The 18,317-nt window shown below is 27.2% G+C and overlaps 1 protein-coding gene across 1 annotated transcript; it reads left to right on the top strand.

Moving 5' to 3' along the window:
* The first annotated feature begins 7,896 nt into the window (after positions 1-7,896).
* Positions 7,897-14,472, top strand: LOC104878448 (GDP-mannose transporter GONST3). The gene is made up of 2 exons (XM_059743056.1): positions 7,897-7,930; positions 13,910-14,472. Exons 1-2 carry the CDS (start codon positions 7,897-7,899, stop codon positions 14,470-14,472), a joined length of 597 nt encoding a protein of 198 aa, XP_059599039.1.
* The last annotated feature ends 3,845 nt before the right edge of the window (positions 14,473-18,317 follow it).

Below are 18,317 nucleotides of genomic sequence, written 5' to 3'. Positions count from 1 at the left end.
TCATTTAAAAAAAATCTCAAATTAAAAAAAAATCCCAAAGGAAATCGTTTTTTGAAGAGACGATTTCACATTAAAAAAAATTAATATTAAAAATTTTTTCTCTGAGATGATTTTTCATTAAAAAAAATTAATATTTTTAAAAAATAAATTAAAACAATCCTAAATTAAAATAATAAAAAAAAAATCTCGGAAATCGTCTCTCAAAGAGATGATTTTCCATTAAAAAAATTTAATATTTTTAAAAAATAAATTTTCAAAAAATCCGAATTAAAAAAAAAAAATTGAAGGGAAATAGTCTCGACTATTTCCCATTAAAAAAATTAATATTTTTTAAAAATAAAATGTTTTAAAAATAAAATTTTTAAAAAAATCCGAAATTAAAAAAAAAAGTTCCCATTAAAAAAATTAATATTTAAAAAAAATAAGTTTAAAAAAAATCCTAAATTAAAAAAAAAAATCCCCAAGGGAAATCATCTCTTTAAGATAAGTTTTCCCATTAAAAAAAATTAATATTTTAAAAAAATAAATCCCAAATTAAAAAAAAAATCCATAAGGGAAATCATTTCTTGAATATACAATTTCTCATTAAAAAAAAATTAATATTTTTAAAAAATACATTTAAAAAAAAATCTCAAATTAAAAAAAAAATCCCCAAGGAAAATCGTATCTTAAAATAACGATTTCCCTTTTGAATTTTTTTTTTGTAATATTAAATTTTTTTAATTTGAGATTTTCTTTTAAATTTATTTTTTAAAAATATGTATATATATTTTTTTAATAGGAAATCGTCTAGATACTATTTCCTTTGGATTTTTTTTTTAATTTGGGATTTTTTTTAAAACAATATTAATTTTCGAGACGATTTCCTTTGGGATTTTTTTTAAAATTTATTTTTTAAAAATATTAATTTTTTTAATACGAAATCGTCTCTTGAAGAGATGATTTCCCTAGGGATTTTTTTTTTTTTGGATTTTTTCTTTTAATTTTATTTTTTAAAAATATTAATTTTTTTAATGGAAAATCGTTTCTTTAAAAGACGATTTCCCTTGGGGATTTTTTTAAAAAAAATTTGGGATTTTTTTTTAAATTTATTTTTAAAAAATATTAATTTTTTTTAATAGGAAATCATCTCTTCAAGAGAGACGATTTTCCTTTTGGGATATTTTTTTTTTAAAAAAATTACGATTTCCTTTGGTATTTTTTTTTTAAATTTGGGATTTTTTTAAAAAAATATTAATTTTTTTAATGGGAAATCAAAGCCCATTTCCTTTGGATTTTTTTTTTTTTATTTGGGATTTTTTAATTTTTTTTTTAAATGGGAAAATCGTCTTTTGAAGAAACGATTTCCCTTTTGATTTTTTTTTTCAAGAAAAATCGTCTCTTAAAGAGACAACTTTCATTTATTTTATTTTTTTTAAAATCGTCTTTTTAAAAGATGATTTTCGGTTTAAAAAAAAATTTCTCTTTTCTACATGACAAAAACTATCGTACATTTATAATTATTTTTTGCCTAAGATGATTTAAGAATAATTTTTTTTAATCACCCGTACTCTTATCAAAAGTCCTTCTTTCGTCGCCACCCATTGCACCATCACCCTGCATCGTGGACTGCAAGTCCGCCCTCCTTAAATCCTAGACCGCCACACCCCCCATCAAACCTTGGGCCTAGCTCCTCTTCCCAAAATGCATCGTTTCAATGATCAGTCGCAAACAATACCCTCAACCTCGACCTCCAAATCTTTGATCACGCCGATAAAGTCCACCTGAACTTCACCCATAATTGCGAAACTTACCTCGCCATGATCGAACGCCCTTGAGCCCATGGAAACCTAACCTTCCAATTATACATAACCCAAATCAAATGCGGCAAAAACCTATTCACCACAATCATTCACAACCAGGGGTTCGCGGGTCGTCGCAACCCGAATCTTCCTACGAATTCCAAGTTTCGATCTCCAACCCTCAGTGTGTTTGTTCAACACTCTCTTGAACGCTTTGGTTTAGACTAAACAGTTTGATTTAGTGCATTTGATGTCGAAGAACTGTGGATAAAAATTTATGCATGTGAAAGCTCTGCAAGAAGAATGATACTGATGGTGCATTTAGGCTTTTGGAAATGACAGCAACAGGTTTGCAACTCCAGATATGATTACTTGTACTACCATTTTTTTCCGAGTTTAAGACCAAAATAATTTATTTGTAAAAAAAAATGATAAGAATAGTATCCATTTCAAAATATTTATCAAAGTAATCTTCTTTATCCACGTAAGCATCCATATGAATTTTAAGTGTAAAAAACCACAGTTGGTGACTGTGGTTTTAAAACTTACAGAAATTTCCTTAATGTAACTATGGTTTTACAATTTCTCTTAGAACCACAGTTACTAACTGTGGTTTTAAAAGAATTATCCTTAAAACCACAGTTACAAACTGTGGTTTTACAATTTCCCTTAAAACCACAGTTAGTAACTGTGGTTTTACAATTATTTTTAATCCGTCCCTATTTTAATGGTGTTATAATTTTAATATTATTTTTTTATCAAAACAATCATAAAACCATAGTTACTAACTGTGGTTTTACTAATGGTATTGTAATTTTAATATTATTTTTAAAATATTTTTTATCAAAATAACCATAAAACTATAGTTAGTAACTATGGTTTTACAATTATTTTCAATCCGCATATATTTTAATGGTGTTGTAATTTTAATATTATTTTTAAAATATTTTTTATCAAAATACCCATAAAACCATAGTTACTATAACTATGGTTTTAAAAGAAGTATCCTTAAAACCACAGTTACAAAACAATTTCCCTTAAAACTACAGTTAGTAACTGTGGTTTTACAATTATTTTAAATCCGCATATGTTTTAATGGTATTGTAATTTTAATATTATTTAAAAAATATTTTTTATCAAAACAACCATAAAACCACAGTTAGTAACTGTGGTTTTACAATTATTTTCAATCCGCATCTATTTTAATGGTGTTGCAATTTTAATATTATTTTTAAAATATTTTTTTTATCAAAATTACAATTATGTTGTAATTTTCACAAATATTTTTAAGGGGAACTCATGTGTAAAAAAGTATGAGATTTTAGAACTTTGCTTTTCACAAATTTTTTTGTTACGACTGTTTTAAAATATATATATATATATATATATATATATATATATATATATATATTATCTTTATTTTTTCATATTTTCCTTGAAAATTTGAGAAAATAATTTGGTCTACATGCATTCCCATAAAAATTTATATATTTATGGTAAATAAAATATTTATTTGTTTTACAAATATTTTCACATATGAACTAAAGAAAATTATTTATTCATATTATTTTTAAATTTTAAAATAACTAAAGAAATTGTTTATATTATTTTAAATTTTTATATTTTTCATATGAAAATTAATGCCAATGGTTATGATTTTAGGTTATTTATTATTAAGTATGATTTGAACTTATGTCTTGGTTAAAATGTATAATTTTTTAATTATATGAAAGAAAAATAGGTAATGGTTGTAATAATTTATTTAGTTAGAATTTCTTTCATTTAGACTTTAGGATGCATTTGAGTTTTATTTGTTTAAATTGTCAAGGAAACATGTGAATAACATAACATCACTAATTTGAATTAACACTTTATATAACCTTAAATGTATAAACCAAAGTATAATAGTTCTACAAACATGAAAAAAGATCTCAATGTGTCCCACATGATGGAATCTTTCTCTTTCGTTGTGAACATCTACGGTAGATGGCCATATTTGTTGTATCTATCTGTGCTATCTGAAAAGTCTCCATCTCTATAGACTGTGACACGTCATCTACATGAGTTATCGAGATAGAATCTTTCATAGGACTCTTTCATAGGATACTTACAACTAAGTATTAATCGAAAATGTTCTTTATTGATGTTAGTGATCGAGTATATCATTTCCAACAGTTGTTCATATGTTGTCCCAAGAGGCACATCAATAGGTTCAACCACAACTCTATCCCCAACATAATCAACATCGGTCTGTGTTCTCACCATTTTCCCATTACAAAAACAAACTATTGCCACCGATAAATTAGACATAGTTTACCTATAGAAGAAGCCAAAAAAATCAAATCAATTTCATTTTTAACCACAAAATTACACAATATAAAACATTACTAATAACATCAATTTGTAATGAAATAACAAATAACAATAATAGGGTATGTTATTAACAATAATCAAATAACAAATAACACCTTAATATCCAAATAATTCAATGTTTTTTATTAATAATATTTTCTTATTATTTATTACCATTAAAATTGAATAAAAGGTTGTTATTTTTCCATTAACAATTAAAATGTCTTTGTTTAAGCTACCCAAATTAAGTGGGAAAAATTTTTAAATTTGTTCAAGAATGGATGTAATGTGTACATATTCAACATAATTAATAGTTACGACTATAAATGTTTTAATATTTTCCATTTAAATAATTAAAAAAGAGAAAGCGGAATAGTTAATACACTTTTGCTTATGTCTGGTTAATTTTAAAATTTTTTTAATTTAATTAAATTTCTACAATTTATAATTTAATAAGTTAAATTTGAAGTAAAAACTAATATTTTCTATATATTAAATTTCGTTTTAGTGTTTTTTTTATTTATTTATAACTATTGAGTTCTTCAAATATTTTATAATCTTTAAGACTCTATCTTGATCTTATAGATTTTTCCCTCTATGGCCTAAAATATTTATAAAAATATTCTAAATAACTTTCCTTATTCTATGAGGAAATATGATATCACAATAATAAATTAACTTAGAAAATACTTTATACAATATTCTTTACCAAAAGGAATTTATAATAATTGAGAATTTGATACATTTTCTAATATATGATACAATTCAAAAGCTAACCAATAATTATAAGCAATTTTCATGGTTTGGAGATCCAGCCTAGGTTCTACATGTCTTTTTACAGTTTTATAAAGTTGTTAGCATTTGTATAGGTGTTATTAAATGTTCCACATGCCATTAAATGATTCGAGTTCTAGGAGCCCTAGAGTTTGGTCATGATTCGAGTTCTAGGAGCCCTATAATGGGGAAGAGATTGTTATATGCGCAATAGCATTATCTTTACAAAAATGATGATTGAAAAATGACACACTCAAATCTCCTTGATCCTAATAAATTTTTTAAAAAATATATATATATAATAAAAAGAATATATTTTTTTAGAGGAGAAAAAGAAACAAAAATAAATTTAATAATCACTTCCAATTTTATAAAGTTAATAAATTATGAAAACAAATTTAAAAATAATTTGAAAAACTTAAGCATTTGTAATGATGGTTTCTCGATAAATCTAGTAATTATAATAAATAAGAAGATAAAATATTTTAATAATAAACAAGTAATTATAACTCACAACCCTAAGGATTTATTAGGAAGTGTAGAGGCTTTCACTTTTCTTTTTCTGTAACTTTTTGAAGTTGCTTCCATATGTCTTATGTCAAGAAGATTCCCATAAATATGTATTAAACCTGGAAGAAGCAGATTCTTACAAAAAATAATGAGTCATTTTTCCCAATGTTTTACTTTAATGCATAGGTGTTTTACAAAATCCACAAAACAAAGCTTTTTGAATTTTTGGCTATAAATTTTAGTTCCAGATTCTCACTAGGCAAATATTAATATTTGTTGTTCATATGTATTGTTGTACGTGTATCATTGTATTGTGCATTATATTTGTACCATAAAATACACTTCAAATGAGATACAGCCAAGCAATAAATAAGATTTACATCAGGAAAATGAATTATATCATTGTATTGTAAGTTTTTTAACAAACATGCTTACAACCACTAAGGTACTTTTAGAAATAGTTGATGGATAAGATCAAGCAAGCTACTGCCTCATAACCAGCAATAGCAGGCCCATGTTTGTGAGGAATTGAAGCTTCTATCCGGGAGCAAGTAATTGTAAGCCTGTTGAAATTTTACCAGTAGTAATGGTTGAGAAAGTTGAACATGTAAAATATGCCACAAAAAATATGAAAAATTAGCACTAATGTGAAGAGCGTGCTTTGATCAGTGTAAAGCAAAGATCAGTACATTAAGCTCTACATTAAGTAGGAGTGTATTTCCATTCCATATTGGGATTTCATAGGTTTCCCCTAAGCACCCTGCTAAAGGCCATATTTAATTTCAAACCCTTCAACTTTCAGTCAGTAAACTCTCATTTTAATAACCAAGGCATAATAACATATTGCACATACTTATCCAAGAAAAGTTAAAAGGAAAAAACATCATCAACAGTTATCATCATCCAATTTGTGATTGGAATTGGCGAAAAAGAAAAATTTACACTTCATGTGCAGGGATAACAGAAAATAATAAACCAAATGATATTGTAGTCACAAATTCATCAGGGGTGGCCCTGTCTTGTAATACATCATCATTATTCCAGGTATAATCAAAGCCAGATAGCAATAGACCATTTGTCCCAATTTTAAGGAACTCACTGAAACATATTCTTTTCTAAAATTAATAGCCACTTGATGCCTTGTAACTATGTTAATTTCCAACATATTAACTCCATTTTTATAGAAAAAAGAATTTTTTTTTCTCCATTTCGAAACCCCAATCCGAAAAAACCTTAACCTCTCTAAGTCTCTCTCTCTCCCCCACCTTCATCCAATTCGAAACCCATATTTTGGATCACGATGAAGATGAATCATGGGCAGATCGATAGTTATCAGGATTCCGAGATGAGAGGAAAATGAGGCAAAGGTTAAGGTTTTCCGGGTTCCAGGATAAGAGGAATACAAGGTGGAGGAAAGGGTTTTTCAAGTTTTTTGGATAGCTATGAAATTGAAAACAACTTGAGATTTTTAAAATTTTCAAAACAACTTGTTTTCCTCTGTTTGGTTGGTGAGAAAGCTAAGGAAAATGAGTGGGAAAAAACTCATGAACCCGAAAAAAATTTACCTAGCTGCTGGTGGGAGCCACTAGTGGGAGCCGCAGCCGGTGAGGAGAGAAAATGGAGCCACAGATGGTGGAGCTGCAGAGAAGTGAATACTTTTTGGATTGTTGATTTCGGGAAAAAATTGGGTCTCCAAAGTAAAAAAACAAGTTTGACGAAGATGGCTTGTTGATGTGGATTGCTGATGTGGATTCAAAAGAGTATTTTGGCAAATAGTTTGTAAACTGGATTAGTTTGGGTTTTTTTTTCCAAAGAAATACTACTTTGGCGGTAAACTCTTTTTTTCCACTCTTTTTTGTGGGGTGATTGATGTGATGTATGAAAAGTTGCAAGGGTACGGATGTTTGTGGGTTGTGGAAGAAACTTTTGAAGAAAACCATATTTTCATAATCATCCATAGAAAAATTATCAATTTATGGTTGATGATCAAATCTATATAATTTATATTTTATTAAAATTAAAAATAATTATAAAATATATATAATTAAATAATAATAATATTTATGATATTATTTATTCATTTTTATATAAATGTATTAATGTTTTAAATTTATTATATATATGATATTTAAATAAGAAAATATATTCAAAATGGTAAAAAAAATCGTATTTAATTATGAAAACATATTGAAAAAAAAAAATTATGTTATTTATATACCAACACAAACAAATGCAGCAGAGTGGAGCACTTGTCTCATCCATTGTGAGCAAAATGAATTGCTTTATAAACCTCTCCCATCTATCCCAAACCAAGCCCTCCGCATGAACAAGGTTGATTTTTGCTTTAAAAATCTCTTTACGTTGATCCCACATCAGAACTGCTTTATAAACCTCTCCCGTCTATTCCAAACAAAGAGGCGTTGGGCTATATGGCTCGCTGCATGATGTAGTGGCCCATTTCTCTCCTTTCCCAAAAGAAATGGGTGGACAATTCTATTTGGATCTTAAGGCAGGTTTGGCCCATGTTGGCCAAAAGATAAAAAGGTTGATGGTGTGTGGACGGCCCAAAAGATGATGATACAATTACTAGCTTACACAATATGATTCTCATAACACACAGAAAATTGAAAGCAAAGAGATCCCCGGATAATGTGAAGAGTAGAAGAAAAGAAAAGAATAAAAAATAAAAAATAAATTTAATGGCAATAAATTATTTTTAAATACTATTTCAAATTCATTTTACTCATTTTAAATATTTTATATAAAGATTAAATAATTTAAAATTTCATAAATCTCTAATTAATCTTATTTCTATTTGATTTTTTTTAAAAATATTTTTATATTATAATCAAATATGATAAAATCATTTTAGGAACCAAATATAACTTAAATATAGTGGACCTATGAACCAAACATAAGTTAAATAAATTGGATCTATGAGACAACTCACGGATGTATGATAAGGAGTTATATACTATAATATCATAGGAAATCATTGGTACGACTGACAAACTTTTTTTTAAAAGAGTTAATTTCACTTACCTCCTTTAAGCTTTATCTAAATGCATTTGACTCCATTAGTCCAAAATTCATCTAATATCTAGGTATTTTGAGATAGAGAGATGACTAAAAATGATATATGAAAAATAAAATATGCTTCCAAGATAAATGAATAAAAATGTGCCCTTCATTTTACAAACGCGTATTTGATGATGGATTCCAAACATTTTACATTTGGAAAATTAAATTTTGAAAATATTTTTTTATCAAATATAAGGATAATTATGATATTTATTAAAAAATTTAGAAAGTTGAAGAGATCGAAGCTCGTGCAGCTAAGACTGGTGTAGAAATTTGGCGGAAGAACAACTACCTCGAGAGGCGGTAGTCATGGAAGGAGACCAATTCTCAGTTCTTTAGCATTAATTAGGCATCCTTGGAGGTATTATCGGTTGTTGTGGGGTCTCTTTTCTCAGGGTAACCACATAGATTGCCTTAGAGATGATTCTTATTATTTTAATTTTACAAATCATGCATGTTTGTCATAATTTCATAGCGGGAATTAAGTTACATACTAGGTATAGTTTCTAAAGTTGCATGTTAAACATATGGTTTTAGAATTATTTTTTTTATGTTGAATAATATATTTTTATTTAATATAATTGATGAGCACAATGTAAATTTAGAAGTAATATATTAATAAAATTCATCCTAGGACATCATGAAATAAAATATTCAAAGAATTTTAAAATTTAGATTGTCACCAAAATAAAACCAATAAGAAAATATGATGTAAAAAATTATAAAATTCAAAATTTATATGTAAAAAAATAAAAAAGGAAAAAAAAAAGAAAGAAAGAATTGAAGCTTAAAATAATATAAAATGGAAAATAGAATTGTATATGTGAGTTGTAATTTCGAAGATTATGAGCTACTTTTGAGTGTTTGAATTCAATGGAATTCATCTCAATGTCATTATTTCTTATTCATTTCCTATATATTTCGAAAATGATTGTAATTTTACACATCTTGTAATAAAATGACTCTATATAAAGATTAAATTTGAAGTTGTAGACAATGTGTATGCATAAAAAATGTACCAAACATATAAACTTCAACATTATAATTGTAACCCTTTTATTGTTCCTAGATATTTCCTAAAATAATACAATTATGTGCATCATATATTGTCATATGTTTGCCATATTCATTCATTATTTAGTAATTAGTATCGATGTAAAAATAGCAATCGATTTGGTATTGTCCAAAATTCATTTTGGAATAAGCCTTTACAAACAGAAGTTAGTTTTTTTTTAGTCTTTGCTATCGTAGATAAGATGCACTTATATATTTTTCTAGTATGCTAGTCTATTTTCACTAAGCATCAATTGATTTTTTAAATAAAATTGTCAAATTTAAAAATAAATAAATAAATTGACATAGAGCTAAGATTTTACAATAGGGCCATGGGTTTGATCACGAAAGCCTCATATTATAAAAAGTAAAATAAAATAAATAAAATAAAAAATTGAAACAAGTAGTAAAATAAGATAAAATAAATAAATAAATAAAGTGTCCATACCTATTTTGAAAGTGATGAATCTGATGATCATATAATTCACCATAAGGGCCACTTCACCTACCAACCGACAAATTTATTGTTTCAAATTTGGCCATTCCCACCTTTCCAACCCAGTACAATTTACATTTCCTTGATTTCAACTACCCTATGCCAAAAGAATGTTAATCCTCTTCTTTAATTAGTCACCATGGTACTTAAATTTGTCGGTGGAAGCTTAAGAAAAAGAACGGCTTTCTCAATTCAAACATTGTTCACCATTTGGGGGTGGGGAATGCAAATGTTAATTTCATTTCCATGGAAGAAAAGCAAAATCCATTAAATTTAATTCCATGGGGAAAAAATTATTAAAAGTAAATGGAATTAAGTCAATCCAGAAGAGTCTGTTGGAACATTTTTTGGTGCTTGAAGCTAAAGACCTATAAATTGAGAGTTTCATTTCATTTATTATGTAGAGAACATCTACTATTAATTTTCTACTTGCTTGTTTCTCATCAAAAGCCCTCATTTCCATCTAGTACTTTAAGGAATCTTGTAGAGTTTATTTGAGTTGGAATTCAATTATAAATGATTGAAAGTTTGATTAAAGCTTCAAGAATAGTGAAACCCTCATTCGGTTGGAATTTGAGGAGAGTGGACGTAGGTAGAAAGTGTCGAACCACTATAAAATATTGTGTTTGACTTCTTTATCTCTATCTCTTTATTTTTATTCTTTAAATTGTTTAAATTTATTTTGTTTGGAAAAGATTTTCAAAAATCCAATTTACCCCCTTCTAGGGCAATTTTCCTTAATCGATTAGCTTTAATTTACAAGAACTAAGGAATTTATTAATAAATTTCTCTTTTCATATTATTTTGTTAGATATTTTTTCAATGGAGTTTTTAAATAAAGTTTTATTTTTAAAAATGATAGAGAATTATCTTTAAAAATGGTTCTAATAACTTAGAGTGGTTTTCAAATGGTTTAATCTCATCTATTTTAATCAAATATTTTCCTTTATGTAAAAACATTGTATAATCAATATGTTGTTTTCCTCATTTAATTTCTACTTTTAGGAGGGGACAAAAACGGAAAGAAGACATATAACTAACTCATTAGTATCATTAGAATTTATATTTGGAAATCCTATTTTAAAATATTTTTATCAAATGCAAGAATAATTATGATATTTATTAAACTACTTTTAGGTGGCCATGTCTCCGAGTGTTATATGTGATTGGTGCTAGGAGGGTTTTTAGGGAGATTTTGGCTTAAGGGTGGCAGTCCTTTTGCCATGATCATGATTTTTTTTTTTTTAAATAAAAATAAATAAAGATGATAGGTGGCAACCAACTATACCACATGATTGGATTAATTTTAATTATTTCTATTTTTAAAATTTTAAAATTTTTATATGAAAATCAAAATGGATGATTATGGTTTTACCTTTCTCCTTATGTGTTTAACTTGATTGCGATTTTAACTTTTTTATTGATTAATTTTTTTAATATTTTTAATTAAAAATAAAAACTTAATTGTGATTTTAACTTTTGACATTTTGTTTTGTTAAAATTTTAAATTTTTATTTATATAAAATAAAAAATAAAATTTGTCATTAAAAATATGTTTAATCATTCATATTATTTTATCTTAATATTGTTAAAAATTAAATTTTTACACATTAAAATTGCGCATTAATCGACATAACCCTTGGAAAAGAAGATATCACACTTTTCTGCAAAAAATGGTACCACTCTTTTATGGAAAAACACTCTTTTATGGAAAAAAAAAAAAAAAAAAGTAACACTAAAGTGTGCTAAAAAGTAGCACCATGGTGAGAAGAATGTACCACTTTTATTTGGTTTTATGAAAAAGTTTGTATCACAAAAAAATAACATTAAAGTATGTTAAAAGAACTCCTATGGTATGAAGGATATACCACTCTTTTTTTTTTTTGATAAGGTATGCACAAATTTTAATTTTTAATAAAATTAAGAGAAAATTAATATAAATGATTAAATATAATTTTTTATGAAAAAGATTTTTTTATGCAATAAAAAAATTAAAAGTTTTAATAAATCAAAACATTAGAATCACAATCAAGTTTTTATCTTCTTTAATTAAAAATATTAAACATTTTAATAAAAAAAAATTAAAATCACAGTGAAATTAGATACTTATAAATAAAAAACTAAAATTTTTCATTATGTATTTATTTTTATATTATTTTTCTCATTAATTATTTATTATATATTATTATTAGTATTATTTTATGTTTAAAGTGTTCATAAATAATTAAAATCAAAAGATGAAAGAATGAAAAAAAAAATTTAAAAATATTGCATGAGAATGTGTGTCTAACATATTATAAAAAAAGTCAAAAGCTAAAATGAAGAAAGAGGAAAAAGAAAAAATAAAAATAATATGGTATGTTGGTTCCCTATGTTTTAAGCTTAAAAACATTGATAAACATGATTGAAAAAAAAAATTGTGTGGCATGATTGGTCGTCGCATATCAATCTCTTTTCTTTTAGAACTCACTTGTCATGTCAAATCTTAACAAAAAAAAAAAGGAAAATGTGGCAGTTGATGGTAGGGTATGGAAGAAAGAAAAGTTGAGGGACAATGTTAGAATTTTGTTTATGTTATTATTGGAGTGTAAAATCTATGTATATATATATATATATATATATATATATATATATATAATTTTTATTAGAATCTTTAATTTCATTTTCTAATACATTAAACACAAAATTATAATATATAATAGATAACCAATAAGAATAAATTAAATAAAACATAAAATACAATTGACAGAAAAACACACATTAAACATAAAAAAATCAATAAGAACAAATTAAATATAACATGAAATAAAATAGAGAAAAAAATTAATTTTCTTATCATTTTTAAATATTTAATTTATAGTTTTTAGGAATAAAAAAAGCATAAAAAGACTCTTAAGAAAAAGATAATTATTAATCTTTTATTAAAAAAAAACAAGAACTCAATTAAAAAAGCAATTTTCTTTTGTTATTTTTTATTATTAAAAATAATATTTTATTTTCCTTCATTTTTATCCAAAAAGGGAATTCCACAAGAGTCAGTCAGCTTGGTCAAATTTCTTTTGATTCTTATTTTTTTAAACCTTACAAGACATGCATATTTGTCATAATCTCATAGCCGTAATTGATATATTAATATATTTTTATTTAATATAATTGATGATCATAATGTAAAATTTAGAAGTAATATATTAATAAGGTTCATGTAGATCTTCATGAAATAAAATATTCAAAAAATATTAAAATTTAGACTGACTTTGTCACTAAAATAATACCAATAAGAAAATATGATGAGGATTGAAGAGCCTAATTTGGGCTCTCATGAGGTGAATACTTAGAGGCCTTTATTCAATTGTGGAAATTCTTTTTTCCTTTTTCCTTTTTTGTTGGGAGAATCGGTTGTAGAAGTTTTAGCCAATTTTGAGCATGCTTCATTCGTAAATGTAGTGATGAAGAATTATAAAAGATTATTCAGTTGTGATGCTGGTTAAAAGATTATTCGGTTCTGATGCCGGTCTAGTGATTGAATCTTTGATTGTAATTGGAGTCAACGGCCATCTACATAATCTATGACCACGGCAGAATCTGTCCGTATTAGATGAGTAGACAACTATACTCACCTTTTTTTAATCCCATATAATAATAGGATATAAACGTGTATAATTAAAAAAAGATGTAATTTGGATTTTAGAAGGATGTTATTCGGATTCTAAAAAATTGTTTTTTTATATATATTTTTATCTAAAATATAAATATTATTTTAATTAATTATATACAATAATGATAAGATATATGAATTAATTACATATAATAATGATAGGTGTAGAAAATGAAATTAAAGATTCTAATAGTCTTTGTTCTACAGTCTTGTTCTACATCTCCATCTTCACCAACAGTGAGCTCCTCCTCCACTCCAACGTTGACACGTTCATCGTGGTAAGGTCAGCTGTCCCCATCTTTGTTGCAGTGCGAGAGACCCTCTTCTTGCACCAGCCATGGCCGTCGGTAAAGACTTGGCTCTCCCTCGCCACCATCTTCGGTGGAAGTGTGCTTTATGTGCTAACAGATAATCAGTTCAGTGTCATGGCGTATAGCTGGGGAGTGGCCTACTTGGTGAGCATGTCCATAGACTTCGTTTACATAAAGCATGTGGTTATGAACATAGGTTTAAAGACTTGGGGCCTTGTCCTCTACAATAATCTCGAGGCTCTCGTGTTGTTTCCATTGGAGTTGCTGGTAATGGGAGAGTTGGAGAAGCCTCGGCTGAGGCCGTGGACGAGGGTGATGCCTAGGCGGAGGTTGGAGAGGTGGGCTGTGAGGGAGTTTGGAGCTCTTGGGCTTGCTCTTGGTGATGGGTTTGGGCTTGAGTTGGAGCCCAACCCAAGCTTGATGGTGGGGGTAGCATCTTCTCAAATAAGTGGGCTGTGAAGGTGATGGGGCCTTGGGCTTGCCCATGGTGGCGGGTATGGGCTTAAGTTGGAGCCCAGGTCCAAAGTTGTTCATGAAGGGCCCTATTCCTCCTTGAGCCAATCACTCTCATGGCCCATGTCCATTTCAAGCTAGCCCATTAGGCTGCCCAAATTCTTAATAATTCTTTTAAAAACCTCTAACATCCATAATTAATTAATTCAATCATTCCCTTTTATTGGTTATCTTATTTTATTCCTACCAATTTAGTTAGCTCAACTTAAACACAACTAAGAGATAATTTTTTAGGATAGAATATTGTTTTTTAAAACTTAAAATAATTTATATTTTATCTTCGTTGCTTTAATTATGTCTAATCATCATATGTGAAAATTTGTATATAATTAATTTATGTTGATCTCAATGAATTTTCTACATTCCAAATTTTAAGTCTCATCTTCAAAACTTATGTTCTTTAAAACCACTCTTCAAAAATCTGACTTCCTAAATTAATTTTCAATTTCAAATATCCGACTATTTACTTTCATTCGTTTAGATATTATTCTTGGTATTATTATTATTAGTCCGTATTTATATATTTAATTCTTTTGAAAATTCCAATCACTAAAATTCAACTCTTCAAAAATCCGACTTCCTAAATTAATTTTCAATTTCAAATATCCGACTATTTACTTTCATCCGTTTAGATATTATTCTTGGTATTATTATTATTAGTCTGTATTTATATATTTAATTCTTTTAAAAATTCCAATCACTAAAATTCAATTCTTCAAAAATTCGACCTCTTAAATTAATTTTCGGTTTCAAATATTCGACTATTTACTTTCATCCGTTTAGATATTATTCTTGTTATTATTATTATTAGTCCGTATTTATATATTTAATTCTTTTAAAAATTCCAATCACTAAAATTCAATTCTTCAAAAATTCGACTTCCTAAATTAATTTTCGGTTTCAAATATCCGACTATTTACTTTCATCCGTTTAGATAATATCCTTGTTATTATTATTATTAGTCTGTATTTATGTATTAATTCTTCTAAAAATTTCAATCATTAAAATTCAATTCTTAAAAAAAAAAAACCTGACTTCTTAAATTAATTTTCAATCTCAAAATTTCCACTATTCAATTTCACTCATTTAAATATCATGTTTGTTAATTATTATTATTACTTCATATGTATTTATTTATCCTCTTCTAAGAATCGCATTCATTAAAGTCCAGTTCCTTCAAAAAATCCCATGTCTCAATTTAATGTTCAATCCTAAAAATTACACTATTCGTCTAAATGTTATTTTCATCAATTATAATTATAATCTCATACTTATCTAGTTATTTAAAGCCTAATCCTTCAAAAATCCTCTGCCCTAATTCAATTTTTCAATAACTCGTTCAAATCTTATTTTCATCAATTAGAATTATAATCCCATACTCATCTAGTTATTTAAAGTCTAAAATTCTTTAAAAAATCCTCTACCTTAATTTAATTTTTCAATGACTCGTTCAAATCTTATTTTCATCAATTAGAATTATAATCTCATACTTATCTAGTTATTTAAAGCCTAATCCTTCAAAAATCCTCTGTCTTAATTCAAATTTTCAAATAACTCGTTCAAATCTTATTCTCATCAATTAGAATTATAATCCCATACCCATCTAGTTATTTAAAGTCTGATCCTTCGAAAATCTAATGTCTTAATCTAATATTTTAATAATTCGTTTAAATCTTATTTTCATCGAATAGAATCATTATCCCTTATTTATCTAGTTATTTAAAGTCCGATCTTTCAAAAATCTAATGACTTAATTTAATTTTTCAATAATTCGTTTAAACGTTATTTTCGTTAATCAGAATTCTTATCCCATATCTATTTATTTATTTAAGGTCCAATTCTTCAAAAATCCAACGTCCTAATTTAATTTTCAATCTTAAAAATTCAACTACTCATTTTCTATTCGTTTAAAATATTGTTTCCGTCAAATAGCATTATTATTCCATATTTATTTATTTATTTATTCTAATCGTTAAAGTTTAATTCTTCAGAACCCGATTTCCAAATCTAATTTCCAATCTCAAAAGCTCCACCGTTCGTATACCGCTGTTTAATGATCATTCTCGTTATTAATGTTATCCCATCCATTTACTTATTCAGTTATTCATATGCCAAAGATCTCATCTCTAAATAAATTCTTAAGTTTTCAATCTCTAAATTCACATTTTCAATCTCTAAAATTCCATCTTTCGCAATTATTTACCTAATCTTTATTATTTCGCCATCGTTGTTATTTTCTTCTTTCACTTACCTACTCATCCACTTATCCACTCATTTAAAATCCCGAACTCTCAAATCGTTTTTAAAATTCCGATCTCGTTCAAATTCAATTTCTAAAATTCTCGTTCTCACATTCAACCTCTAAAAGTCTGATATTCAAATAATCTCCAAAACTCCAATTTTCAAATAATCTCTAAGACTCCGATTCTCAAATGAATTTCAAAAATCCAGTTTTCCTTCGAACAATTTTAATCCCTGTTCGGTGATGCATGTGATATGTTTCGTGCTCTATATTGTGCACTGACTCTGTTTTTATGATAGCGCATTACTCGTCCGTGGCCCAGGTACGCATCCATTCCTATTCTGGTCATTCTTTATGCATGTTCTGATTCCCATATGCACATAATCGACTTGAGTATCCATTGATTTTCCTATTGATTGTCACGTCAGCTTCATTTTATTAGTAGAGACCCTACTTTAGGGACTTAGAGGGGTGCTACGGTCTTTACCGTGCCTTCCCGATAAGTAACCTGACCCCTGAACCTGATCCGGTTTTTCGTAGATCACATTTTCCAAAATAAGGAGTCACACTTAGGGTTTTCTTTCTTATTTTGTTTACCCTTTTAAAAAATAAAACAAAAATAAGTGGCAACTTCAAGTCATTTTTCCTAATTAATAAAATCATTTTCTCAAAAATAAAAATCGAGCTCGCCATCGAGTGGGAAACGCATGAGCCGAACCATGGGGTCCACAATAGGATATAAGTATATATAATAGAAATGATAAGGTTATTTTAGGGGAAAAAAAAGTGTTTAAACACTCCCTACTTTTATATGTATATAGATATAGATTTTTTGTATAAGTTATGGACCGACTTATGGGCTTGGTTAGGTTTGAAGGGAGATTAACAAGGGTATTTTTGGAAAAAAAATGACATACACCTGTTACTTCTCTAATACGAGTAAAAATATATAAAGATATATATGCACCGTGCCAAACCCTTCTCTCAATGCTCACCTGTATTTTTCACACATTTTCTCACAAACCAAACAGCAATCGTAGCTTCAAGAAACAGAAAGAGAGATATAGGACCAGAGATCATGGACTAGAACCCAGAAGCCATGTACTACCAATGCAATGCATTCGGTTCTCGTAAGAAAAACGAGCATGCCTCCGACGACGGCCAACCCCAGCTCAAGAAGCGAGAAACGGCCTCCGTCCACGATTACCAACTAGGAGGTGGTTATCTCAGAGCCAATACTTGATCTTTGACCTACTCAGCCCTTCCCCTAGGATGCCTCACATTTAGGATCCAAGTTCTCGTATTTATGCTCCCTTATGAAACACACACCTTACTTGAAAATAAGACTTTTAAATTAATACGAAAATTAAAACATTAAGTGGCAATTCAACAAAATGAAATAGTTAATTGTTTACTAACTATTTTTTATTTATTTACTTTTAAATTAGTTTCAAACTTAATTTTGAAAATAAGACTTTTATATAAAATAAAAATAATAATTTCTACATTTGTACTAAAGCTATACTTTAAAGATTTATTATCTAAAATT

The sequence above is a fragment of the Vitis vinifera genome, chromosome 15 (genome assembly GCF_030704535.1).
Source record: "Vitis vinifera cultivar Pinot Noir 40024 chromosome 15, ASM3070453v1".
Classification (NCBI taxonomy): Eukaryota; Viridiplantae; Streptophyta; class Magnoliopsida; order Vitales; family Vitaceae; genus Vitis; species Vitis vinifera.
The sequence above is the reverse complement of the archived record's forward strand: the minus strand, read 5'-3'. Positions and strand labels throughout refer to the sequence as shown.

Bases quoted from the DNA above. Each gene is read 5' to 3' on its own strand.
- LOC104878448 (XM_059743056.1), top strand. From the start codon at position 7,897: ATGGGTGGACAATTCTATTTGGATCTTAAGGCAG. The intron at 7,931-13,909 runs GTTTGGCCCATG...TTTGTTCTACAG, and splicing joins CTATTTGGATCTTAAGGCAG to TCTTGTTCTACATCTCCATC.